This window comes from Tachysurus vachellii, chromosome 18 (assembly GCF_030014155.1).
Source record: "Tachysurus vachellii isolate PV-2020 chromosome 18, HZAU_Pvac_v1, whole genome shotgun sequence".
NCBI lineage: Eukaryota > Metazoa > Chordata > Actinopteri > Siluriformes > Bagridae > Tachysurus > Tachysurus vachellii.
In genome coordinates this window covers 7,199,747-7,218,325 of record NC_083477.1, presented here as the reverse complement: position 1 = coordinate 7,218,325, position 18,579 = coordinate 7,199,747, and the positions used below count along the sequence as shown (strand labels likewise).

The window sequence follows — 18,579 nt, the reverse complement described above, 5'->3', positions numbered from 1 at the left end:
TATTGCACCACACTGATGTCATAATTTTATAATATATTACACCAAGACCTTGAAGAATGCTATTTTGTTCGGCTGCTTGCTTGTGTACGGCCAGAATGACAATAAAACTCTCTACTATTGTACTACTTCATGGAAGGTAATATATATGATTTATATTTATTCCTGAACTTGAACTGCTTTGGCACTGTCTCGGTCACCAGTAATGCAAATGCACATTGTTTATTTTTTTCCTTTTTTAATCATGTCAATATAAATGTAAATTGTAGACGTATAATTTGAGGTATACTGCGTTCGAGGGTGATTCCAAGTTAGATAACGTTGTACAGCTTGGCTATTTGCGGTCATTTTGTACAGTATATCAAGGCAGAATCCAGACAGCAGTCTGAACTTTGTTATTATGTGGTATTAAATTGTGATGTGTTGTAAAAAAAAAAAACTATTTATGCGTTATGAATCTCTCATAAAATGCAAAGAGCCGCCCTTCCATATGTTCAGGCTTTGGCGCTGTCTTTGTGAAATGCGCATTTGATTTATAGCTCCCATTTGTTGTGTGCAACATAAATGATTAGTGTAATTAACTATGTAATATGTATTTCTGTCTGTGTGATAATTCTTGATAAAGACTGAGATTAGAAATTCTATGCTATTTCATGCTATTTCTGCTTATGTGGTCCTGTTTTTCTACTCCATCACACTGTAGATCAACTTCGTCACGTTCCCATTGGCACAGTTTACGCCTGAGCAGCAACTCCTCAAACCAAATGAGTGGAGCTACTGCGACTATTTCTGGGTAAGAGAAAATGACGGAAGGGGAGAAGTGGTAAGATAATATAAGTAAGATATTATACACAGCTACTACTACACATTTCCATATGATTGCTTAAAACATTGGCAGACAGTACTCAACTTGAAAAATCCATTAATCTCAATTGGGAAAAATGTGAAGTAATAAGAGAAACATCATCAAATATAACAAACTTATCAGGAAGACTTTCCAACAAGATGCTGTTGAAACAAACGTACATTTATAGGCTAGCTAATTAATAGCTTTTTTTTTATTTCTTTCTGTTCAGATTCTTCTGCAATTTGAGCAGAAATACCCCATGAGCTGAATGCATCTGTTTTGACCCTGCCTGGCTAGCATTAGCCAGTTAGCTTGGGATGACAAAGCTCAGCAGCACTGGTTGCTGGTGAGATTTAACAGATGATTATCAGAGGTGTAAGACAAGTAACATGGCAATGATAAGCTCACGGCTAGCTAGCTAGCATTATTCGGGGGTTTGGATTGAGTCTGCCTCTGTTTTGACATGCGTTCTTGTTCAGACTTTCAATAAAATAATAAAAATCCAATAAATAAATTAAAGAAACTCAAGTGTGCATTTGGCTTGTCGGAACTTTTATTTGTCAGTTACTCCAAATGGACTAGAAACCTTTTCTGTTATTATTAATTATTTCTGCATGGAAGCATCATCAGAAGTGTGTAGTTTACAGGGAACAATGCTAAACACAACAGGTGAACACAATGGGATAATCAAGATACAGGACCAAAACCAAAACAAAGGCACATGGCAGTGTAAACACAAACACATCACATAACCCCATAACAGAAAGTTGCACATGCAGTACTACATGCTAATGGAAGATGAGTTTGTAACTAGCAACACTCCAGCACTTTTCAACTTAAACGCTATCTACTGCATATGTAGAATATGTGATATTTTTTATTAAGCTCAATCATTCAAATTAAATGTGATAAGTGTATACAAAGCATCTGTTGTGTGTAAGGAAGCATGTCAAACCACACACACACACAATTGTAGTCAATGTTTAGTAATGTTGGTGTTCTGTTCCTTTACAAAAGCTCTCAAAGGTGAACATCCATGCTTGTGCATCAAAAGCCTTCACCCACACACACACACAGACACACACAAACACACACTCACTTACCCATAGATAAAACACACTCTCTCCTGAATCACGTACAGCCCCACACGTGATGTCATGCCCACACACACCCTCTGATTCATTCAAGTTCATCCCCTCACTCACTGACTCACCTACTCACACACACACACACACACACCCACAGTACAGGTTTATGTATGCTTGTCTGAGTAGGAGGTGGAGGTGAGGTATAGCCCTTTTTCGAGGACATTTAACAAAAAAAAAAGGCACTTTAATAGTAACAACAACAAAAAAATGTTCAGGTTATGTGTAGGCTAAGTATAATTTACCTAATAATACAAAATCCAATATAAATACTGTACCTCACAACAAACAAGTGTGTGTTTGTGTTGATTTACTGTTCTGTCTGTGGTCTTTAGGCCGATAAAAAGGACCCTCAGGGGACCACCACAGTATCGGGCTTTGAGGTTCTGCTGCAGAAACAGCTGAAGGGTAAACAGATGCAGAAGGAGATGGCAGAATTCATTAGGGAAAGGTATGACAATCTCTCACTCCCCATGGACATTTCTTAACCATAGATTTCTTTTGTAGGTATGCTACAGGAATTTCTTTAAAGGAATTACTTTAAAGGTCATCCAAATAAAGGGCCAAGAGGCAAATACTAATAATCCCACAGAAAATGTTAAAGAATTAAGATAGATATTAATGATTGTAGATGGAGGTAGTGATTTGCTCTAAAGAGGTCATTTAGTAACAAAAACACTAATATTATGTATACTTAGTGCAGAGTCACGCATATTACTACACATATTTATACAGGTACACAGTAGAAATACATTAGTGTAAAAATATGAACAGAAGATTAAATCAAATTGAATCCATCATGTAGAAATTGTTCATTGTGGTTATTGTTCAAACATTAGACCCTACTAATAAATAAAGTAATAATACTCTACAGGGCTTGCTGAAAATGATCGACTGAATGATGTAATCCAAAATAAATCCAAACACAGTACATAAAAGTTATATATAATATTGTTAAACATCCATGAGGCAAGTTATGATCCTGTTATTGTTAACTTTATAGCAAGTCTAAGGTATAAACTATTTCCTGATTAGCCTTTCTTTTTTCTGTAATAAACGTTTAAAAAATTTCAGCTTAAATGTTATAGAAAAAACCCTCTGCGCTGTAAAAGACATCTTGCAGACTGCTACAGGTTTGCTTCTGACAGCAGTGACACTGGAAACTTATAATTATTTTGTCTCCTCATGAAAGAAACAATCCATAATTTTAAGAAACCTTAAAACATACTGACACATAATCTACAATAGTTCATTTTCAGCCGTATTACATTACGTGCTTATTCAATCACTGTTCCCAAAGTCAATTTCACCAGTAATAAATAAATAAATCACAATTCAGGTGCTAAAGTAATGGCTCTGAATTGGTTCAGCCAGCCAGCACCAAACAGGATATTCATTAAGGTAAACGTGCAAAATGAACAACTCATTCTGTTTTGCTCATGTGAAATACACAATCCTCCATAGACCCTGTTAGTGAATCAGCTTACACAATTTCTGCAGGTGTTACCAAGTTTGCCTGCACACAAACACACACACACACACACACACGCACACACACCTTTAATAAGCCATGGCTTCACTGTTCTGTGGGATTGGAGTTATACAGAGCATCATGCTGGGATCAGGCATTACAAAGCCTGGTGACATCTGTGAAAAAAAATCCCCATTGTGCTTCCTAGAGCATCTTAGTGGATCCTACAGTATAGATTTCATTTACATAACTCATACATTTATCACTCGGTCAGTTTTCTATTAAAGCGGCTCATTACAGACAGCGCGGTAATCACTTTTATGGCCCAGCGCAAGACAAATTCAAGGACATCTTTGCTGAAGCTGTTTCCCTGTCAGTGTTATTTTTTCATGGGACTTTCCTCAATCCCAAATATTCTTTCTCTCAGCTTTAGGGAAGAGTGAGTCATTATCTCTTTGCTTACTTCGGAACAATGCTGCCCTATTACACAACTCAGCCTATGGCTTATTCTCATAATATATACCTCTTATCAAATGTGCATCTCATGTCCACACTATGTGTTTCATTACATCATTAACAAAAACACAGTAATTCAGCAGGTGTAGCCAGCAGTATTAGTATTATATCTCAGATAAATGCTCAGTTATTTATTTGGTTGCAGTACTGTAACTCTGGGACATCATGTTACCAGACCTGACCATATTTGCTGTACATTCTCTCTTCATTAGAATAAAGATTGAGGAAGAGTATGCCAAGAACCTCTCCAAGCTTTCCCAGATCCCGCTTGCTGCCCAAGAAGAGGGGTATGTAGAGCCAGATAATGTAGGACATATATATATGTGTGTGTGGGTGTGTGTAGTGAATGAATGAAGCATATGTGTGTCTAGATGTATTTTAGCTTTATTTCACTGCAGTGGCTATTCTGGCTTGGTTTAGGACACTTGGAGAGGCTTGGTCACAGCTAAAGAAAAGTTTTGCTGATGAAGCAGAGGTCCATCTCAAATTCTCCTCAAAGGTGGGATTCAGTAAAACATAATATTGTCCTAAAAGTGTTAAAATATGCATTTAAAGAAAATATAATGCTGTGAAATAGAGCATTATTAAAAAAATGCTGATAAAAGGACAATCTGTCCAGATATATGCACACAAATATTTGGAAGGGCTTGTGTAAAGTTTGTGTATCTCTTTAATGTTTATAATGACAGTAGAGCAATGCTCAGAATCTTTTTTTCTGATATCTGCTTTATTGACTCTAGATACACCAAGAACATGTTTGGTGCTCTCTCAGAATGCAGTAATTGTTGCTGAGACAGTAACTCTGTCCCTAATATAAACCCCCCTAAAGAATTAAGAAAAAAAATAAATAAATACAACAAACCCTAGCAGCAGGAAAGGACTCATTATATCTGCAGCACAAATCCTGTAGGACACACACAGCACTCAAAGTAGGATACAAACACTGATATACACACTTCCCACTAAAAATCCTGATCCGCTGTAGATTCTTGGGTCCTTTTTCCTACATACACATACAGTAAACACACATCTCACACACACTCATGCACTTGTGTGGATACAACACCTACACTGACCTACACCTACACAGGTGTATGGATGACGGTACTGTGGGGAGAGTGGGCTGTGGTTAAGGGCTGTTTTTTTTTCCTCTTCACACCAACCTTCCTACGTCTGCCTTACAGCTTCAGTGCGAGGTGGAGAAGCCACTGCTGACGTTCAGGGGGGACAACTTCAAGAAGGACATGAAGAAATACGACCACCACATTGCTGACCTGAGGAAACAGCTGGTCAGTCGTTATGCTGCTGTAGAGAAGGTATGTTTTAATGTAAATCGTTTTCTCTGTAAATTCACTGAGGGCTTTCTATTCTGTAAGGGTGAAATAATTCATCATAAACACACCATGTGCCGATGTGAGCTTCCGTTTTAACAGTTTATATGAAGTGATATGAGTGTAATTATAACGTACTTTGTATTATTTCCTAGATTCTCTAATTAGGGCATGTTTTAAAATGATGCATACGGTTTATGATTTATGTCATTTTGTAATGTAGCCTGATGAAAGACGATCTTGTCTGATTATAGATAGTATGAGATAGTAACTCTGTCCCTGGTCCAAGCAAATCTTCTTTAAAATAAGGCAAAACCTAGCAGCAGGAAGCAGCAACTAACGATATCTGTAGTACCAATCCTGTAGAGACACCCTTGTTATACACACACTTCATACACATTCATGTACTTGTGTGATTGCAGCGTGTTTGATTAAGTAAAGTGATGAAGCATTTTATTGACATTGTCATGACATAAATGTCTGACATCATTACATGTCATTGGTGTCATTACAGCTTACATCACATATCGATTCTTTGCTAAGCGGGCTTTTGTTAGCTTGGCTTTTATTGTGTCTAGTAAATTAAAACAAATAATAAAATTATTGTCTTCATTTAACTTTGGCCATGTTTGAATATATCTTGTTCTGATGGTAATTGTAAGGTATGAACCATAATATATGTAATAAAACATATGCTAAATATGGCACACTTATGTTATACAGCAATGGTTACATGACAATGCTATACAACTGGACAGGAATTGACTTGATATTGTATGACATGAATCATAGCACCGTTATGATGTAAGGTTTGTTAAGTAAAATTTTATCTGACATAATTTAAATGCACAGGTTTTCATGTGTACATTTTCTTTTATGCTCAAATATCTTTAAATGTTTCCCAAATATAAACAAGCAACCAGAACGATAACAGATTGTGCTGTATGCATCACTACCACCTCACTATACTGTATCTGTGCCCAGATTTCCTCATCTACAGCAGGTGGTTGGGTGAGGCATTGGGCTCAACTCATGAAAATGATCAGTGTGATCCTCCCACCAGAAAACAACAGCTAAACATGGGTTTAAGAGTGGACAGTTTGACGTACTGTATCGTGTAGATCATTCTGAAAGCTTCTGAAAAAACGCTGTTCTAGTGTCACATGGAGAATGTTATGTACCTAATGGTATCTATGCTTCCTGGTCACTTTAATAGAAACACCTATATTCCTGTTCATTCATGCAATTACAGACACTAGTGCAATACAACATGGGCAATCAAGGATTGGAAAAATATTGGCTGGGCTAATAGTTCCATATATCCTGTCTTCTGAGATGCTTTTCTGATCATCATAGTTGTAAAGAGCTTATTTGAATTTCTGTAGACTTCCTGTCAGCGTGAACAAGTCTGGACATTCTTCTCTAACATGCGTCATTAACAGCAAATCTCCACCTGCAGAACAACTGGTGTTCTGTTTCATTTTTCACACTATTCTCTAAACTAAATAGGTGGTTGTTTATAGAAATAACATGAGGTCAGCAGATTCGAAAAAATCTTAACCAGTCCATTTGGCACCAACAGCCATGCCACAGTCATCATCACTGTCATCATATGTTTCTTTGTTCTGATTGTTGATGTAAACATATATTATGCAGCGCTTCACTTGTATCTGCATGATTTAATGTATTGCACTGCTGCCACATAATTAGTTGATTTGATAACTGCATGCTAAATGCTGTTAGACATAATTTTTCCTCTGTGGCTGTAGGCTCGTAAGGCTCTGGCAGATAGGCAGAAGGACCTGGAGGTGAAGACGCAGCAACTGGAGATCAAACTAAGCAACAAGACTGAAGAGGACATCAAGAAGGCCCGGAGGAAATCCACTCAAGCAGGTCAGAGACTTTCTAACAACTTCACATTTATTGTTTTTTGACTTCCAATGTGATCATAATCACTAAGCAACCGTTCAGATCCCAGTTTTCAGTGACTTTGCTTTACTTAACCATCGTGTACTGAATCTAGACATGGCAGATAAAAAAACTTGCAGTATGTATAAGAACCTTTTTCATAAGACCTTCTCAGTATACCGAGCTCAATTCTTACTGCACTCCTCTTCATTTCCTCCTCTTGAAAATTGCCCCTGAAATAAGCCTGACATTATCTAGTGTTCCTTATTTAGACATAAGTAAACAGTTTTTTTTTTCATATGCCACTCCAGTGTGGAGCCATTTAGCAAACACTGTTGTGCCTGTAGAAGAGTTTCTTGTCTCATTGCCAAAATCAAACATTTTAAAGGAACCAGGTTCTGTCCAATCCAGACAGCTGATAACTAGAGATCCGGTGCAGATACTCTGGCATAATAGCCTTAAAGCAGTCAAGCTTCCAAAAGTTTAGCCTCACAAAGTGAGGACTATCGGAACTAGATTTCAATGCTGGCCAGTCAACACTGCTGAACAGGAGGGGATGTAGAAACCTGCAGGATGCAGCTTTTCTAAGCTGTGAACTGCCTGATGCGCAGTGGGAGAGTATTATAACCCAGTCAGAGCCCAGGCAGAAGATAGTGTGTGGCATACAAAGAAGATCAGTTTGGTGTCTGAAATTAGACAGAGCACAGGGACATATTCAAAGCTGGTGCCTAGATATGCAGGGAAAGTTATCTGCTCTGTAATAACATTCTATTTCCATTTCCATTAATATCTATTCTATTGCTATCTATTACATGAACATTTTTCAATCCAGAGATATCTTTTCATAAAATCTAATTGCGTCAGGGTTCTATTGTTTATTTTCTCACGGGAAGCTGGCACACAATGTGTGTATACACACAAGGGTGAAGAGCCAATCAAAGGGTGAGGAGTCTTTAACATTCTGAAGCTTGTGTCCAGGAAGAAAGATACCAGATGTTTCATGGCCTCTGGATGGTATATCTGGGGTTGAGACTATTTTCCATGTGACTGATTCATGTTGCTGAAATTACCTGACTGCAGTTACCTCTCTGGATGTCAAGAATGATTCCATCCTGTATATTTCATTGCCCAAAGACATGAATTTCATTAAGAAATACAACAAATTACAACTTCGGTGCCTTGGGTAGAATATGGACTGAACTACAAGAACATTGGAATGATTTGTTTTTTCTTTGTCTTAGCCATAAAGGCTGAGGTTAATGATCCAAACTGGCTTATAAAACTAACTTGATAATAATATAAACTCGTCGTGTATCTTGGACATTTCTCTGTCTTGAAGCTCCTACTTTTACTCATTTTTTTCTTTTGACATTAGATTGCACCTTGTGGCACTGAATTTAGAAGGCAGCTTTGGGGAATGCCCATAACATTTAGGCACTTCTCAGTTTTACTATATAGTTGCTATAATTAACTGAGAGACATCTCCACCCTGTCTGAGCACTTAAGTCTTTAGATAATTCTGAGGTCTGAACACTGAGGTGTGCCATGAATGTAAAGTATGTGATGGATTTTGATAACATAGGATCATCTCAGATATCTATGTGATACACAGACAGATCTTACCATAGTAGTTCAGTGCCCATGTAATATATAGTATGTAGCCAGTGTAAACCAGCTGCTATTACGAGTATTTCTTACTATCAATCACTGAATGCCTTGTATCCTGGTTCCTATTATTTGAACAGTGGTCCTTACTTGGACACAGGTCATTTTTTTGGCTGGTTTACTGTATTATTACCATTTACTGTATAGCCATTTTTAAATATAAATATTGGATTTAATGGTAATTGATTTAAGGGATGCTTAAAATTGTTCTTTTAATAACCAAACGCTGATTGATAAACTTCCAGAAATATGTTCTAGATAGTTTTTATCCTGGTCTTTAGGATGCTGCTTGTTTAGAAATGTTCTCTAACAAACTCTAGGTTCTTTTTGGACAGGATACTGAGATGTGACATTTTAATTGCTTTAATAAGCTAATTATGTGATTTTCATGGCAATTGATTGCACCAGAACTAAATAGGCATTTGACACAGACAGTGCCAAATGCATAAGCAACGTCAGCATTACGAAGTATTTTTATTTCTAAATAGTGCTACAAATTTTGAGCTATTGAGCCTATAATTAAATATTTTGAGACTCCTGGCATTTTTAATCCCATCGAGTCCAAAGTCAAATCCATTTCACTTCCAGGTTGTAACACTACACAATATGGAATTCACAGGGAGGGAATATTTAGGAAAGTTTATTTTTCACCCCAGTAGTAGTAGTACACTATACACTAATGTACAGCTGCATTTAACTTGGAAAATAAAAACACCTTGCAGCAAGCAGCAATCCTTCGTGAACTCCTTCTCAGCATTTTACTCTGACGTACATTGCACATTTAATTGTGGAAGTGTCAACATCTCACCTGCCTTTTTCCTTTTTTGTGCTGATGAGCTCAGAAGTGTAGCCTTTCTCTCTCTCACACACACACACACAAACACACATACACAGTTCACACTGTAAATAGAAAACCTCATTCATGATTAGATGCTGCCTACCTGCTGTCAATTATCAGGTTTGTCGCAATTATTTAGGCAAACATAATTAAAATCATCACCTGATTCCTATCCACATGGATGTACCACTTAATTTGTAGGGTTAAATAAGGTTGTAGGGTTCTTCGTGTCTTTTTAAGAATGAGCTGCCCCCTGTTGGTGCAAAGAGGCTCAAAGTCAGCGGCTCTGTAAGAATGACTACTACATGAATGTCTGTTTTTCCTGCCATAGGTGATGACCTGATGCGCTGTGTGGACCTCTACAATCAAGCCCAATCTAAGTGGTTTGAAGAGATGGTCACTACAAGTTTGGTAATTAAACTAGTCATCCTTTATCTAAAATCTCATACCTCACCTTGTCTGTATAGAATTAAATAATCAGTAGATTCCTGCATCATTGAACATCTTATAACCATACTAAAATTCTAAAATATAGAATATTATATGAGGGGGCACGGTGGCTTAGTGGTTAGCACGTTCGCCTCACACCTCCAGGGTTGGGGGTTCGATTCCCGTCTCCACCTTGTGTGTGGGGAGTTTGCATGTTCTCCCCGTGCCTCGGGGGTTTCCTCCGGGTACTCCGGTTTCCTCCCCCGGTCCAAAGACATGCATGGTAGGTTGATTGGCATCTCTGGAAAATTGTCCGTAGTGTGTGAGTGCGTGAGTGAATGAGAGTGTGTGTGTGTGCCCTGCGATGGGTTGGCACTCCGTCCAGGGTGTATCCTGCCTTGATGCTCGATGACACCTGAGATAGGCACAGGCTCCCCGTGACCCGAGGAAGTTCGGATAAGCGGTAGAAAATGAGTGAGTGAGTGAGTGAGAATATTATATGCCAACTGTTTCAAGTCCGATTGTTTTCTGCAGGAATTGGAAAGGCTCGAGGTAGAAAGGGTGGAAATGATACAGCAGCACTTGGTCCAGTACACAACTCTACGACGTGAGACAGACATGTTCAACCAAAGTGTGAGTAGTAGTTACTTATGCCCTTATAAGCTAGTTCTTACAGCATACAGTACACAGTTCACTGTTCACTTCATGATAAACATCAGCTACTATAGTTATAGTTGAAAAACACATTAGATATCATTGTGGATGTATTCTCATAAACAGACAAAAAATTACAACACATCTCCCAACAATGATGTAGAAATGGTTTTATTAGGCTTTTAAGCATTTTAAGGTTTCCTGAAAATCAGAAATCAATGTCATGTGATGGTATTCAATTCAGTTGAACCTTTGTCACTTTAGGGGTTAACAGATATCTATTTCACAAATCTATTTCAGTTCAGAAAAACCTGTGGTTGTCAAAACTTTATATAGGAGACAATGTCAACATTTCACTATGTGAAATCTTTTTCCAGGCCACCATAGAAATAATTTCATCACACAGCATCATGCTCCAATCAGTTGCAGCACTTCGTAGTCTATGCACACATTTTGAATGTACAGCTCACTAGTCAGCTAAGGGATTAGACATGATCCAGTTACTGATCCTGTTACTAAAAGTGCATGCTCCACATCTTTCACCCAGGGCTAAATGCTTTAGCAAATCCTGCCACTTAGCTCTTCGGTCACCAGGGTGTCCAAGCAAGGGCTAAATAAACAAGTGTTGTGGGCATGCAACAGTGAAATCTACAGATTTAATGATGGCTGCCCCCAAGTATTAGTGTTAGACGCAGTAATAAATAGAGAGATCTCTGCATTACACCATGACACTTCAGCACTGTGATACTCTCTTGAATGAAGATGACTGTTTCAGTTATATTCAAGTCTGTAGATTAGGGTGTAACACAATGCTATTATCTGTTTACGTATCTGTTTAGTGCTGCAAATATTCCTATTTCTATCTGTATCCAGATTTAAACCTGATGACGGAGTGGCCTTAACCACAATTATTTTTTAATTAAATACGAACCACTCTGCCTCCAGAAACATTGGAAAACACTGGGGAGAAAACCCAGAGGTAGAAATACCAGTTTATTCAGCATGTCATAAATAAACACTGTAAAACTATCATGTAACGTGGTCTTTGTGTGTCCCACAAGCATTTATTTTAGTACAGTAAATCCTTCCACTCACATGACTTTTTTTTTCAATCTGAATAATGATTAATATTTACATACATGTACAGTATGTCTCTACTGTAGATAAAACAGGAACATCAGACTTTATCACCAAGTAACATTAGCTGGATTTATGAGATCTTAATATATTGTAGGATGTCCACTATCCCAATCTACTAGTACAACACCATATTGTAGAGCAAGCATTATTTTTAAAGACGTGTTTTAGTAGAGTAATTTCTGACTTGTGTGTTTTAGACCCTGGAGCCGGTGGACCAGCTCCTCCAGAGTGTGGATCCAGCCAAAGACAGAGAGCTGTGGGTGCGGGAGCACAAGACAGGGGATCTGAGACCAGTGGACATGGACATTTAAGGACACTAACCTTATAATAGAAGACAACCGCATACACACACATACACGCACACATGCGTTACACACTACAGCCAAACTAGTCAAGTCTGCCTGTCTGTCTGTACACACATCAAGTTCTTGGCCAAAGCTATACCGCGTTGTCCCACTCAGTCCAGCATTTGTATTCTTATACTTTCCATGGACAAACACAAACAAATTTTACAAAGAGTGGCAATGTCATTTATGTATATCAAATAATTTCGAGGTGGAGTGCATTAACCTACTCAGCACTTTGTTTTGCATGAATAGAAATCCACCAGCCTCAATCTTCAACACACACAAATCTCATTATTTTACAGCACTAACATTTCAATGTGAGATTCGAAAGTACATATTCATATACACAATGCCAGCAACAAAATCTTTAAAAAAAAAAACGTTACAGTTAACTACATTGAGACAACATTCATGTTGCTCATAGAATCACGTTCAAAATCCTAAATATGAAGACATAATGGAAGCATGCATAAATTAGACCATTGTTTCTGTACAATAATGGTTTAAAGAAAAGAACGTATTAGTCATTTATCATGTTTAAAAATGCTTTCTACAGGAAAAAGCAGCTGCAGTCTGAAAAAGACAGTAGTTTTAACCTAAATAACCAGCATGATCCCATTTGTAGAAATTGTGAAAATAATATTCTGTTATAGTGTCATTGTATAGTTATGTTGTTAAATCTGTAATGTAGTAAAAAAAAATTCAAAAAAAGAACAGAATTTATTGCGATGAGAAATTGAAAACGATATTATATTCATACCCAACGTAAATCTTTGACAAAATCTTCTTGAAAAAGAGCCTGAACAAAATGCATTATCTAGGTATGAATATTTTTTAGAAATATTTTTGCAGACTACGTTTTGCAAAGAAGCATGTACTTCTCGGAAAAATGTGGTGATGAATAGTTCTATTTCATCCACAGAATAATATTTGTGTAAACAATTCAAATCATTCACTGTCTTCATAAACTATGTGTTTGCAAAATACTGCAATTGTAATCCCAATCATATGAAATTTTCCTCAAGCGAAGCCAAGAAACTTCTTTATGCAGAACATAATCAGCTCTGTGGAACATCATAATCTCATTCTGCTTTCATTTCAAGTATAGTTGGAGAAGTTACTAAAGCTGGTATTAAGGATAAACTTTAGAATTGCGTGTAGAAACTGTTTTAATGGAAGAAGAAGAAGAAGAAGAAGAAGAAGAAGAAGAAGAAGACTATCGCATTTTACAGTACATATAAATGTACTGTAATATTCAGTATAGTTGTCAGTAGATGTGACATGATCATTTGTATTATGTACACTCTTAGGCTTTATTATAAATTAAGGGTTCTCTACTGTTGTATAGTTCTACATAGAACCTTTAAGGAGTCCCCCAGTGGGACAACAGAAGAGCCCTTGAGATTTCTAAATCATCTAAGTGTGTATAATGTACACCTTTTAGTGCCTGAAGTTGTGTCTTGGAATGTTGATGAATTTGTTTTTCTGTCTTACATCTATAATGTAGTTGTAAATATGTCTGTTGTGTTCCTTTTTTTTTTTTTGTTTGCAAATGTTATAAGCAAATTCTGCCCAAATTCTTGTGAGTTGGTGAGTTTATGTGGGATTGTTCACATATTAAGACCTCGTTCAAACATTTTTAAACGAAGAGCCGTTTGTGGTAGGCGGCTGAACACTGTAGGGTTGAAAGCATTTAGATTATACTGGCAAAATGCATTGAAGTTTGACGTTTCTCACTGTTTTCACACAGCAGGTCTTGTTTCTCAAGCTGGATATGAATAAATTCATTTGTAAATCCATCACAGGAGCAATTTACCCAAGAAGCGATGTATTCATGAATGGAGTTTGAGGAAAATCTTAAAAAAGTCATGTCAAAAAGATCCTGATTCTAAATTTATGTCTAAAGGGACTAGCTCATGCAAACCTCAAGTGATTTGCTTCAAATTCCATAATTGATTGAAACAAGACCTGTATAGACAATATAGGATAAATATAATAGCAGCTTATAAAACACTTAGAAGGTGCTTATTTACCGTGATGTAATCATGTTGTCAGCGCTTGTGATTTTTTCTTTTTCTAGAGTTTGTATTTATGTAAAACAGCTATGTCATGTGAATGTTTGCTAATTTATGGCTAATTGGAATTTCTTAACATATACACGTATCTCCAAAACGTTAATAAATCTGATGGGAACATCTAGCATGTACTGGCCTGCATCAGCATTTACACAACCTTTACTAAAAAACTAAATGAGGCCCAATGAAAATTAGACAAAACTTGGATATGCAGCACATAGGAATTTGAAATACAGAAAAGCCATTTAAAACATTTCTGCTATTTTAAATTCATTTTTTTATTAAGCACCTCTCGAGTCGGTCTACATACAGGGAAAAGCATATAATAATGAAGTTAAATGATATATGATGGACAAACATGACTGTTAGCTGTGAGTTGAATTCTCTAAAGCAGTCTACAGAGAAAGCAGCTGTGTGTGTTTACTACATTTCATTGTTGCTCCGTGATAATGTCTTCTGTAAGTGTGTGTGTAGGTATAAATCAGTGCAAGCAATGGGATTGTATGAGGTTGATGTAAATCTGTGTCACCTCATGAAAGGAACAAAAGTACCATGGGTTTGAACAGTGTTGTTTGTTTAAATAAATCAAATAGGGCACATGATCAGACATTTTCATGTACACAGAAGCATTTTTTTCTTTTTTTTGTTTGTTTGTATGTTTTTTACTACCGTTGCTCTCTTGCTTACCATTGGATGTAGCTGGTTTACCTTTACACGGTTCTGCATGTCTAGTATTGTCCATTTCTGAATTACATGAGACATAACTTGTATACACATCCACATTGTGCATTCTGTGTATTTAAAATGTTACATTAACTGTCTGTGTACGTAATTAGATGTGTTTTTTTATATTATGCTGTAATTGTTGATTCATTTGCTTCCCCATTAATCGATGTTTATGGAATCATCATGTTTCTGTTGAATATGCCCATGAAATCACCAAAATAAAGAAATAAAAATAACAAATAATTTCAACTACATTTTATTTTCCATGACAACAAGAACAGGACCATAACATGTTTGTCAAACTCGTTTCACCTTACCTCACCTTAATAACCCAGTCATTGTGATTGGGACGGACTGATCCCTTTAAGTAGATGAAACCTAGCCTTCTGGCACCAATTATCCTACAACTTCACCACATCCAATCAACTCCAGCAGCTCAGCATGCCACCCTAATCCAAAGAAAGAAATAAGCCCATGCATTTCTCACCATTACCCCAAAGCAGAAAAGCAAATGCTAAGGGTTTAGCAGAGAATCCTGTTGCACTTGAAAACTGTTACACAAGAGTATTATCATGTATTTCAGCATTTTTCAACATATTTCAGCATTCAATGCTTGTATAAGACCAAAATTTATAAGTTTTTTATTTTTTAAATCCATGGACAAATTTGCACACATACAGTATGAGCTAAGTATTATTAACTGACTAACCTAAATACACAGGAACAAATCCCTATATTGTTAGCAATACTGGTTGTAGCCATCATTAGTTGGAAAATCTGACAAAAAGTTGTAGCTAACACATGCAATATCACATCAAGGCAAAAACAAAAGTAGTGATCAAATTACTATAGGACTGTCATGCATTTACAGTATATATAATATATAAACAGCTGAGGACAAATGTTTGAGATGCAAGATACAGAGACCAAGCAAATCCATATACAACCACCTTGTAAATACAAATCCAGAAGAGAGCCAAATGGCAGTGTTCATTTGCTATAGAGTAACTTTGTCAACAACTATTTTTACCTGCATGAAAAAATTAAAACCAAAATCCTCCACTCTTGTACTGTCAAAGACAAAATGTGAGGATATTTTCTTCAACAACTAAAAACCAGACGAAAATACCAATACCACCACCGACTTCCGGGCCAAATGTGCTTGAACATGGAAATGAATGAATACACATGGTTAGAGGGCAGACAAGAGAAGATGTTGCCATGCACACTGCTCTGTAATAGTCTCTTCTGATCAGCACATGAATACAATCCAACGTTCCATTCAAGAAGAAATGAGATATTAATGCATACTTTTTTGGGAAAAAAAGACTAAAAGTTTAGCTAAATTCATTAGCTAAACTATTCAGCTGTAGTTGGCTAAAATGACCAAACCCAGAAAAAAAACAAATGACTAAATATAATTTAGTGTACTTTGTTGTTGTCAATATAAAAAGGCTAAAACAAAAAACATATTAGCTACCAAAATTAAAACTGCCATTAGCTCATGAGAGTTTGCCTGGATTGACCTTCAGGTATTAAGAGGATTGATTACGCCAGGGGGATTACTAATCTGAGCCTAATTGCTTTCTCATCCCCTTCTCTATACATCCATGTTATTAGAAACAAATAAAGCAAATAAAAGCATGGTAGATTCTTAAGTAAGGAATTTGAATTGAATTGCGTACATGCATGGCCCTATATTGGGTCGAATGGTCTTGAATAATTTGTGCGATAGAAATACAGATGATTGGTCAGGAATGTAGTTCTGCTGTGTTAGACAGTACACATGCACCCCACAAACACACACACACACACGATCCTCTTGAGCAAAAGAGTGCCAGAGTGGCATAGGAGTTTAGCTGTGTAAACAGGAAAAGAGCAGTGCACAGTCTCAGGAGAAAGCAGTGTGAATGTTATAACTTCTTCTCCTTCAGTTTGTCCTGTATCTTCTTTGGCTCGTCAAACTGTATCAACCTCAAAATGTCTTTGTTGTCCATCACTCCCTGAATGAACTCGCCCTCTGCGATCTTATCTGCAAAGCCAATGAGACAATGTGAAAACATGGTATTTTCATTAGTGGCTAATATTCTAATAAAAACTAAATGTTAATCTAAAGGTTAAAAGTTTTAGCTCTAAACACTTGTATACAGATTCAAACCACATGGACAAACTACAGATAAAATATAATTTACAGTAATATGGCTTTATTTCTGGTGTCATGCAGTCCTATATATTTTTTTTTTATTAGGCCATACTGTACAAATTGTAATTACCATTTTCTTTCTTTTGGAAAAAGTTCCATATTTTGTCTGCTCTCTTTTCTGGCGTGTTCTCATCCTCTGGAAGTTTTGTCTGGTCCTCAACAGGAATCATATTGAAAATTGCCTAGATTTAGGCAGAATCAAAAATAAATATCAATCATATGAAATAAATTGATTCAAAGATGCATTAACTCTAAGCCAAAGAATAAAGACTTAATCCATTTTACTTAAACTATACACAGCTAGACTTATAAACTTAGACCTTTACAAACAGCTAGACTACATACACAATTACCCACCTTCACAATCTCCTGGACTTCATTTTTGCTGATGGTTCCATTACCATCAACGTCATACAGAGCAAAAGCCCACTCGAGTTTGTGCAGAGTTTTGCCCGAGGATGTTAAATGCAATGCAATTATGTACTCCTTAAAATCCAGAGTGCCATCAGCGTTGAGGTCAAAACTGCGGAAAACGTGCCTTGCGTACGCAGTGGGGTCGGCGTCAGGAAAGAAGCTGGCATAGATGCCCTCAAACTTCTCCTTACTAATGCGCCCACTAGGACACTCTTTCAGGAAGGTGGTGTACCAAGCGCTGAGCTCAGCCTCACTGTATTTGGTGTTCATTTTTAGATCCTCCAGAATCTCCTTAGACAAAGCGCTGCTCTTGCTGTTTCCCATGCTGTATTTTAAATCTAAATCACCGCTTTTACTTTCTCGTGCTTTTGCTTTCTTTTTTGTATCAGGTCTCTCGTGGTTTTGTCTGAATACTCAAACAGACTTACTTGTGAATCTTGTGTTGCTCTATCTGACAACTCCAACTCAGCTACATGCTCAATAGGATTATGGATCTCTCTTTTTATACCCAGACAGGCTCTCTGAGAGATTACTTAGCTACGTCATACATCTCTGACATCCTAAATGGCAGTGAAACTGTATATGACAATGGATTATTAGCATGACCATCACCACAACAGTCCCATGTGTTTTGTTTCATTTGTCGAGTTTATGTGAACCGATGATTTATGTGAAATCTCTGCTTTATTGCACGGATTTATTAAAGGCAGTTTAAAAAAAATAAATAAATAAAAATATCCTTATATACAATAGGCAAGAAGGGCTATATAAACATTAGGAAAAATATTTTGCAGAATGCTTGAAATCATTATAAAAAAAAGGGATGGCCTAATGGTTAAAGTATTGGACTACTGAATGGAAGGTCATGAGTTT

The 18,579-nt window shown here is 36.9% G+C and overlaps 2 protein-coding genes across 6 annotated transcripts in view; one reads left to right on the top strand and one right to left on the bottom strand.

The window, feature by feature from the left end:
* gas7a (growth arrest-specific 7a) overlaps positions 1 to 15,326 on the top strand; it is a 34,399-nt gene extending 19,073 nt beyond the window's left edge. For both annotated transcript variants that reach the window (XM_060893293.1, XM_060893294.1), the window contains 9 exons: positions 701 to 790; positions 2,325 to 2,440; positions 4,189 to 4,263; positions 4,397 to 4,475; positions 5,161 to 5,292; positions 7,077 to 7,200; positions 10,050 to 10,129; positions 10,682 to 10,780; positions 12,139 to 15,326. In XM_060893293.1, coding sequence (XP_060749276.1) covers positions 701 to 790; positions 2,325 to 2,440; positions 4,189 to 4,263; positions 4,397 to 4,475; positions 5,161 to 5,292; positions 7,077 to 7,200; positions 10,050 to 10,129; positions 10,682 to 10,780; positions 12,139 to 12,252 — 909 coding nt within the window. In that variant the 3' untranslated portion in view covers positions 12,253 to 15,326. The remainder of the gene's footprint in view (positions 1 to 700; positions 791 to 2,324; positions 2,441 to 4,188; positions 4,264 to 4,396; positions 4,476 to 5,160; positions 5,293 to 7,076; positions 7,201 to 10,049; positions 10,130 to 10,681; positions 10,781 to 12,138) is intronic.
* Positions 15,327 to 15,329: 3 nt separating this feature from the next.
* Positions 15,330 to 18,169, bottom strand: LOC132861720 (recoverin-like). Of its 4 annotated transcripts, none has more exons than XM_060893296.1 (3): positions 17,650 to 18,169; positions 17,345 to 17,474; positions 15,330 to 17,121 (listed from the first exon to the last, which is right to left on the bottom strand). In XM_060893296.1, the coding sequence occupies exons 1-3, from the start codon at positions 18,028 to 18,030 to the stop codon at positions 17,003 to 17,005; spliced, it is 630 nt and encodes a 209-aa protein (XP_060749279.1). In that variant the 5' UTR covers positions 18,031 to 18,169; the 3' UTR covers positions 15,330 to 17,002. The 4 variants fall into 4 exon arrangements, 3 of the variants coding, with proteins under 3 accessions (XP_060749279.1, XP_060749281.1, XP_060749282.1); XM_060893298.1 differs by having other exon boundaries at positions 17,363 to 17,474; XR_009649957.1 differs by having other exon boundaries at positions 16,983 to 17,121; positions 17,282 to 17,474.
* Positions 18,170 to 18,579: the final 410 nt, after the last annotated feature.